At 43.6% G+C, this 8,453-nt stretch overlaps 2 protein-coding genes across 2 annotated transcripts; one reads left to right on the top strand and one right to left on the bottom strand.

Annotated features, from left to right (window-relative positions):
• Nucleotides 1-919: 919 nt before the first annotated feature.
• On the top strand, nt 920-4,462 carry LOC139818219 (uncharacterized). The gene is made up of 4 exons (XM_071786831.1): nt 920-1,393; nt 1,502-1,826; nt 4,184-4,395; nt 4,454-4,462. The coding sequence occupies exons 1-4, from the start codon at nt 920-922 to the stop codon at nt 4,460-4,462; spliced, it is 1,020 nt and encodes a 339-aa protein (XP_071642932.1).
• Nucleotides 4,463-5,814: 1,352 nt separating this feature from the next.
• LOC139818218 (uncharacterized) lies at nt 5,815-6,417 on the bottom strand. Its single transcript, XM_071786830.1, has one exon. It carries the CDS (start codon nt 6,415-6,417, stop codon nt 5,815-5,817), a length of 603 nt encoding a protein of 200 aa, XP_071642931.1.
• Between the last annotated feature and the right edge of the window lie 2,036 nt (nt 6,418-8,453).

Genomic DNA, 8,453 nt, shown 5'->3' with positions numbered 1-8,453 from the left:
GTCGGTTGACAATCAATTTAAAGACCGGCGTTACGCTGTTTAATCTCAGTATTTATTCAAACATGTCACTGACATTTACGCTCACCGGCAAGAGCAGCATCCTCGCGGTAAGCTACTTTCCCGCCGTGGATTTGAGCGATGGCGATTACGAGCTCGGTCTAACAGATTTTGAAACCTATCACACGATACCGAATGTAAATTCGTCAAACAATAAATTCTACTATGACGACGACAAGGAGATTACCATTCCCGAAGGATTGTATGAACTGCGTGATATAGACATGTATCTGAAACGCGCTCTTTTATGGGACCAATCCAATAATGTCTCGACAAACGAAGATGAACCGCACCCATTGATTATTATTCATGCTAATAACAATACGATGAAGAGCGAGATCAAGTGCGCTTATCGGATAAATTTCACAAAACCGAACAACATTGGATCGCTGCTGGGATTTTCAGCGAATCGCGTGCTGGAGCCGCGACAATTGCACGAATCGGATGTTCCGCTAAATATCATCAACGTAAACATCATTCGCATAGAGTGTAACGTGACCGCGGGTGCGTACAGCAACGACAAGTACGTGCACGATACACGAGTTTTCACCGAGCGTGCCACCAGGATATAAGATATCGGAAACGCCGGCACAGATCATTTACCTTCCGATCATCGTACGGAGCATTTCGGACTTGACGCTTCGCGTCGTGGATCAGGCCGGTCGATTGATTGATTTTCGTGGAGAAGAGATCACCGTTAGACTGCATGTACGAAGACGACAGCGATAACGTGAGATGCTCGTACTGAACGAAGCTGAGCAGGTGCAACAGACGAGAAACAAAAAGACAATCCGATCGCCAAAGAAGAAACTCACTGCGTCGAACATTGAATTTTTGAAATCATTGGGTTTTGTCGTACGAAATGGCTAATATCTTAAACATTGGAGGTGAACCGATCTTTGACGATAGCGTCGTCAAGATTGAGACACACACGTACAATCCGTACGCCAACACAACGTTTGGACATAACGATGAGATAAGAATACCCATACAACAGCAGGATTTATACACGTTGCCGTGCGAGAGCTTTCTCTACGTTGAAGGACGATTGGTAATAAAGAGAAAAAATGACGAGTCTGTGACAACGCTTGCGAATAATTGCGTGGCGTTCATGTTTGATGAAATTCGATACGAGCTCAACGGTGTGGAGATTGATCGCAACAGAAACGTTGGCATAACCAGTACCATCAAGAACTACGTATCGCTATCGTATAATGATTCTCAACTCATGCGGAATGCTGGCTGGGACGTTACATCGAGCATACCGGAAGGATACTTCAACTTTTGCGTACCGCTCAAGTTGTTGCTGGGCTTTTGCGAAGATTACAAACGCGTGGTTGTTAACGCTCGTCACGAATTAATTTTGATACGAGCGCGTAGCGATAACAATTGCATTGTAGGAAATCCTGCGACGGAGCCGGAAATCGAATTGTTTAAAATACAGTGGCGAATGCCTCACGTTACATTAAACGAGGTCAATAAGCTATCTATGCTACGGGCCTTGGAAAGCGGGCGATATCTTAGTGTCAGTTTCCGTTCGTGGGATCTGTATGAATATCCCATGTTGCAGAGCACGACCAAGCATTCGTGGGCCGTCAAAACGGCGACTCAGCTGGAGAAGCCGCGGTACGTTATCTTTGCGCTGCAGACCGGCCGCAAGAATATCATGTCTCAAAATGTTAGCGTATTCGATGATTGTAATTTGACCAACGTGAAACTTTATCTAAACTCCGAATTTTATCCGTACGATGACATGAATCTGGATTTTGGTAAAAATCGATACGCCGTTCTTTTCGATATGTATGCGCGTTTTCGTAAAACTTATTACGGATACGATTCCTTCGATACGCTTTGCAGCTTGTATACATTCCTAGTGGAAGGACCTTTTGTTGTCATCGATTGCTCGCGACAAAACGAATCTGTCAAGAGCGCCACCGTGGATGTGCGAATAGAATTTGATTGTAAAGAAAATGTACCTGCAAATACTACCGCCTATTGTCTCATCTTGCATGATCGCGTAATCGAATACTGCCCGCTGTCTAATGTAGTGCGCAAACTCATGTAAATTGCAATATCAGCAGATATTGCAATATAAGCAGATATTACAATATAAGAGACACTGATGTACCGCGATAAGATACAGATTGCTCCGTCGTTTCGTCATGATCGTACCGACGTTTGTCGATCTGCAAGGATTCACCGTCGGGATGAAATTTGTCGTGAAAGAGGTGGCGGTTCTGAGAAACGGGACCGTTTTGGCGCATTACATTTTTACATGTCCCATGCCATGGAGTCTCCTCACGAAGTCCGACAGATCATGCGCTTCCTGGTTGATTGCGAATCACCATAGACTACGATGGGAGGACGGAAACGTGTCCTACAGCATGGCGAAACATCTAATTACATCGGCCGTACTTGGAGAGGGCGACGAGACGTCGACTTTTGTGTACGTCAAGGGATGCCAGAAACGAGAATGGCTGGTGGATCTGCTTGAGAATAAAGCGAGAAAACATCTAAAAATTGAGACTTTGGATGCAGATTACGAAGATATCGAATCTTTAAATAATCTAGATGTTACTAATACTGTAAGATGCGAAAAACATGTTAAGAATTGCGCATTACAAAATGTATTAAAAATATTTAACTGGTGGTCGCGACACCAGAAAAAATTATATTTTTTTGAAATAAACTATACATGTATATATATATAAATGTTTTATTTCTTTTTCCTACATACTTTGTGGTATAATATAGATGTTTTAGCTGTTCAAGAGCTGTTTTTTTTAGTTGTTTAAAAGAAGTTTGATAGCGGTTCAATAGCGGTTATACAGATCGCAGTTATACTGATAGCTGTTTTAGTTGTTTGATAGCTGTTCAATAGCGGTTATACAGATCGCAGTTATACTGATAGCTGTTTTTAGTTGTTTGATAGCTGTTCAAGAGCTATTTGATAGCTGTTTTTTAGCTGTTTCATAGCGGTTCAATAGCTGTTTTAGTTGTTTGATAGCTGTTCAAGAGCTGTTTGATAGCTGTTTTTAGCTGTTTTTAGCTGTTTTTAGCTGTTTTTAGCTGTTTCATAGCGGTTCAATAGCTGTTTGATAGCTGTTTGATAGCTGTTTTTAGTTGTTTGATAGCTGTTCAATAGCTGTTTTTAGCTGTTTTTAGCTGTTTCATAGCGGTTCAAGAGCTGTTTGATAGCTGTTTTTAGCTGTTTTTAGCTGTTTCATGGCGGTTCAATAGCTGTTTGATAGCTGTTTCATAGCGGTTCAAGAGCTGTTTGATAGCTGTTTTTAGCTGTTTCATGGCGGTTCAATAGCTGTTTGATAGCTGTTTTTAGCTGTTTAATAGCTGTTCAATAGCAGTATTACAGATTAAACCATTGAAAGTTAATGGTGCGATATCGTTTTCGAGAATATGTCTCGCGGTGACTTCATTGCACACGTGCAAAACTGCACATCGCAGATTTTTCGGAAGGTGCAATTGTATGGATGCTGAGATCATGGTGAAATTAGATATGATAAACAAACGATGTGACAATAGTGAGATGTAGAAGGATGAATTTGATGGTACGCTCAGTAGTCGAGGACTAGAAGTAAGAGCAGTCGGTTGGCGTGCTTGATTGTGCGGCTTATACAGACAATTGGTTCTGGCCATCTTAATGCTACTGTATATCAAGGCCCACCGAATTTAACGTGATATGAGCGAGTATGCAGAACTTTGCAAACCAGTGTTCTATCCTGAAGGGAAACCGATCGTGAAAATCAACGATCCGTTCGTGAGGAATGGGGATCCGCAGACCGTCGATGTAACGAGATATCTGATCCGTCGGGAAATCGGAATCGCCGATCTCCGATCGCATCGGAAGTTTCTCAAATTATATGAATGTCGTGAAATACTAATGTGGCGGGATTTTGATGATCATGAAATGTTTAAAAGAGACATCGTATGAAGCGAAGAGAGAGGCCGCATATATGCGTTTGTAGATTTTTTCCTGGAAAGCATCCGTCGCGAAATCGGAATCGCCAATCGCCAATCGAACTGGATGTTTCTCTATTACCAAATATATTGGGAAAGAATAGAGGACGGTCGAGAAGACGGTGGATAATATAACGTCTAATTGATTTAGACGTGTTAGTGCAACACCGCGGTTTCATCATTAAAGTAAAAATGGATTTCGAAGAATTACAGTTTGAAGGACATGAAATGGAAGTTGAAGCAAACGTTGAAGAAATGGAAGTTGATGATGAAGCATTATTGTCGGACGATTCGTGTTATGATAGTGAAATGTCTGATGAGGATATTCCGGACGAAATTTTCAGAGTGTTGAATCAAGCAGAAGTGAATATGTTACACCCTCTGACAAAGATGTGTTGCATATACTTTTATTTTACTCCAGGACATATGAAGTTTTGTGCGTCATGCATTGTCAGAATACACGGATTGTTCTCGATGTTATACGCTGTTCGCAGACATGCCACATGTCCGTATATCCTCATAGATGGTCTCTTTTGTTCATCTTGTGGAGACACATTATATCTGATTTCACCGTGTAATCTGTGTCCTATGTGTGTTTTTGTGTAAATTTTAACTGTGTAAATAGCCTGTGTAAATAGCCTGCAGTATTTTAGTGTATACATATTATTGTGTAAATTAAGAGACAATGGCCTGAATTCTGAAGGTGACCGAGTTAGGGATTTCTGGTTCAAATCCTGCGGTGGTAAGCAAATTTTCTATGTATAATATAAATTTATTTAAACGCGATTGTGAACGCAAACGGGGGGGGGGACGGGGGCGAGACACCGCGCGAACGAGAAGACGAATGAGGGACGGGAAAGAAACATCTACGAGGGAGAGATAACGCGAGCGTGCCGTGTGACGTCACGCGGACTCCGTGGCGCGGCGAAACGCGAACGCGGGTCCCCTCGCCCCGCGGCGCCCGAAAACGCGAACGCTCCGCGGCGCGGCGAAAACGCGGATCCCCCCCTCGCCCCGCGGCGCGGCGGAAACGCGGTTGCCCCGCGGCGCCGGAAAACGCGGATCCCCTCACCCCGCGGCGCCGGAAAACGCAGACCCCCTCACCCCGCGGCGCCGGAAAACGCGGTTCCTCCCTCCCCCTCCCCCGCGACGCCTGAAAAACGCGGTTCCCCCCCTCCCCCTCCCCCGCGGCGCCGAAACGCGCGGGTCCCCCCTCCCCCTCCCCCGCGGCGCTGAAACGCGCGGTTCCCCCCTCCCCCGCGGTCCCCCCGCCCGCGGTTCCCCCCCGCCCCTCACCACCCCTCATTGCCCCATGGCTTAGAACAAACGTTGCTTACCTACTGTCGAGAGCAATCGATGATCACGAACGGGCCGTTACGGAGAAAAGTCGAACGGTGAGACTCGGCTCGAGATATTCGTATCCGTAATAGCCCTTGCAGAAACGCGCGTACATATCGTACAGAATAGCCCATCTGTGTTTACCAAAGTCCAAATTAAAGTCGTCGTACGGATAGACTTCCGAGTTTAGGTAGAGTTTCACGTTGGTCAATTTGCAGTCGTCGAATCGGCTCGTGTCAGCGGACATGACGTTCTTCCGACCTGTCTGCAGAGCGAAAACGACGTATCGCGGTTTCTCAAGCTGAGTCGCGGTCTTAATGGCCCACGAGTGCTTGGTCGTGTTCTGCAACAGGGGATACTCGTACAGATCCCACGAACGGAAACCCATACTTAGATATCGTCCGTTTTCCAAGGCGCGCAGCATCGACAGCTTGTTAATCTCGCTCAATACCACGTGAGGCATTCGCCACTGTATCTTGAGTAGTTTGAGTAGGCTCCAACGCGACTTCCCACCAGACAATTGTTGTCGGTGCGCGATCGTATCAAGATTAATTCGTAACAAGCGTTGATCATCACGCGTTTGTAATCCTCGCAAAATCCCAGTAACAAGTTGAGCGGTACGCAGAAATTGAAGTATCCATTCGCGTTATTATGTGGTTCCCAGCCGGCGTTTCTCAGGATCACGCTTCTGTCGGACAATACCGTTACGTAGTTCTTGAGCGTGCTGGTTATTCCTACGTTTCTGCAGTGATCAATCTCCACACCGTCGAGCTCGTATCGAATCTCATCGAACATGAACGCGACGTAATTATTCCCCAATACCACGTTATCGGCTTGGTCAGCTGCTCTGGTCACCGTCAATGTTCCTTCGACGTAGAGAAAACTTTCGCATGGCAACGTATATAGATCCTGCTGTTGTATGGGTATTCGTATCTCGTCGCTATACTCGAACGTAGTGTTGGCGTACGGGTTGTACGTGTGAGTCTCGATCTTGACGATGCGATCGTCAAAGACCGGCTCGCCTCCGATGTTAAGAATTTCAGTCATCGTTCAGATGTTTCGTACCGCGAATCCCAGAGATAAAATGTAAAAATTGAACGTTCGATGCATTGAGCTTCTTTCTCGTCTCTGTTTTCGTCTCTGTTTTAACGCTACCGAATGTCGATTTGATGATATCGTCGATCGTCGCAGTTGTAAAGATATTCTTATCTGTCGCGTGCTCCGAGTCGTTCAACACGAGCATGTCACACGTCGGGCGTTATCGCTGTCGCCGTCGTATGTGCAATCTGACGGTGACCTCTTCTCCTCGACAATCGAGCAATCGTCCGTCTTGATCCGTGACGCGTATCGTTAGATTCGTAACGCTTCGCGCGATGATCGGCAGGTAAATGATCTGCGCCGGCGTTTCCGGTATCTTATATCCCGGTGGTACGCTCGGTAAAAATTCGTGTATCGTGTGAACACGTTTGCCGTTGCTGTACGCACCCGCGGTCACGTTACACTCCACGCGGATAATGTTTACGTTGATAATATTAATCGACGCGTCCGACTCGTGCCACTGTTTCGGCTGCAATATACGCTTCGACGAGAATCCAGCAGCGATCCAACGTTGTTCGGTTTGTTAAAGTTCACTCTGAAAGCGCATTTAATCTTGCTCTTCATCGTATTGTAATTTGCGCAGAGCACTATCGGGTATTCCGCGGCCTCGTCTTCGTAGCCGTTCGCGCGAGCGGTCGCCTCTCGCGCGATATTCGCGACCAACGTACGATCATCGTTGGAACGATTTACGCGTCGCGGGCGTTTTCGTGAAATTTCGCGTTTCAAAAACTCATGTATGGCTCGTATCTCGTACGATCCCTCGGGAATCGTAATTTCCGTGTCATCCTCGTCGAAATAAAATTTATTGTTCGAAGAATTCACGTTTGGAATCGTGTGATAAGTCTCAAAACACGTTAGACCGAGCTCATAGTCACCGTCGCTCAGATCGACGGCGGGAAAATAGTGCTCTGCGAGGATGCTGCTCTTCCCGGTCAGCGTGAACGTTATAGATATGTCGGCGGAAACCGTTAACGAATACTGAGTCATCACGGCGCACAGTGGGGCGAACGCCTCATTTGCTTATAACTTCTACATTTTTCAATGAAATAACTTGAAATTTGACATAAATAATATACAATTATTATACATTTAGTGTATGAAATCAAAATTATTTAATTAACAATTTTTCATAAAGCGCATAGATGATTTTTTATATATTTTTTAGTTTTTTTTAATCCGTTCTATTTAAAAAAAATTTTTTTTATTTCATACTTTTTTAGTGCTTCATTAATATGAATAATTAATATGAATAATTTTATTATCGCATATTTTCTTACTGCTTCGTACCCTGATGTTCTAGCGCGTTCTATTTTATGTTCTATTTGATAGTTTTAAACCTCGGGATGTTTAATTTTTGTGAGTTTTATAATAGAAAAGAAACTGTTTTCTTGCTTCTCACATCTATTTCTTGAACTTAATCATCATAATCTACATCATTATCGCTGAAATATAATAGACATTTTGCATCTTCAGTTAATTCTTTCTTTTTATGTCCCATAATTTTTCGCGAATTAGATATTATTGGATCTGAAGATAATTATTAAATTATTAAAAATATCTTCATTATTTTGTATTCGCGACATTTTTCGCGAATTATTTTTTCTATATTTTCTAAAATATTTATGGTTTGCTTCCTGAGCATCTTCAAATAATTGTCCTATTGATACGATAGCATTTTTTATTCCGTAATTCCTCAATTCTCTTTCTTTTATGTCGTTCGGAACATTCTACGAAACTCTTTGATCTATTAAAAGGCATACGCGTACGTGAAGAAGTAGGAATTAAATTCAGTACTTCGTTCGGAAAAGAAAATTCACAATTTAACCAACTTTCATACCTTGTAATAAATTTGTTGTAACTGTAAGAGCTAGCTACTTATTTTGATTTCAAATTCTTCGCGAAAATCATGATTTTTGTTTTCAATGCTTCCAACGCGACTTTGGGTAATTCAGTATTAATACATGATGTTATGTAGCTTATTAAAG

This window comes from Temnothorax longispinosus, chromosome 8 (assembly GCF_030848805.1).
Source record: "Temnothorax longispinosus isolate EJ_2023e chromosome 8, Tlon_JGU_v1, whole genome shotgun sequence".
NCBI classification, from domain to species: domain Eukaryota; kingdom Metazoa; phylum Arthropoda; class Insecta; order Hymenoptera; family Formicidae; genus Temnothorax; species Temnothorax longispinosus.
This window is presented reverse-complemented; position numbering and strand designations above follow the sequence as displayed.

What these genes read in the sequence shown, in the direction of transcription:
- LOC139818219 (XM_071786831.1), top strand. Translation starts at nt 920, where the DNA reads ATGGCTAATATCTTAAACATTGGAGGTGAACCGATCTTTGACGATAGC. An exon ending in GCGAAGATTACAAACGCGTG is followed by an intron (nt 1,394 to 1,501) that starts GTTGTTAACGCT and finishes TTTAAAATACAG; the next exon opens with TGGCGAATGCCTCACGTTAC. An exon ending in TGACATGAATCTGGATTTTG is followed by an intron (nt 1,827 to 4,183) that starts GTAAAAATCGAT and finishes TAATTGATTTAG; the next exon opens with ACGTGTTAGTGCAACACCGC.
- LOC139818218 (XM_071786830.1), bottom strand. Translation starts at nt 6,417, where the DNA reads ATGACTGAAATTCTTAACATCGGAGGCGAGCCGGTCTTTGACGATCGC.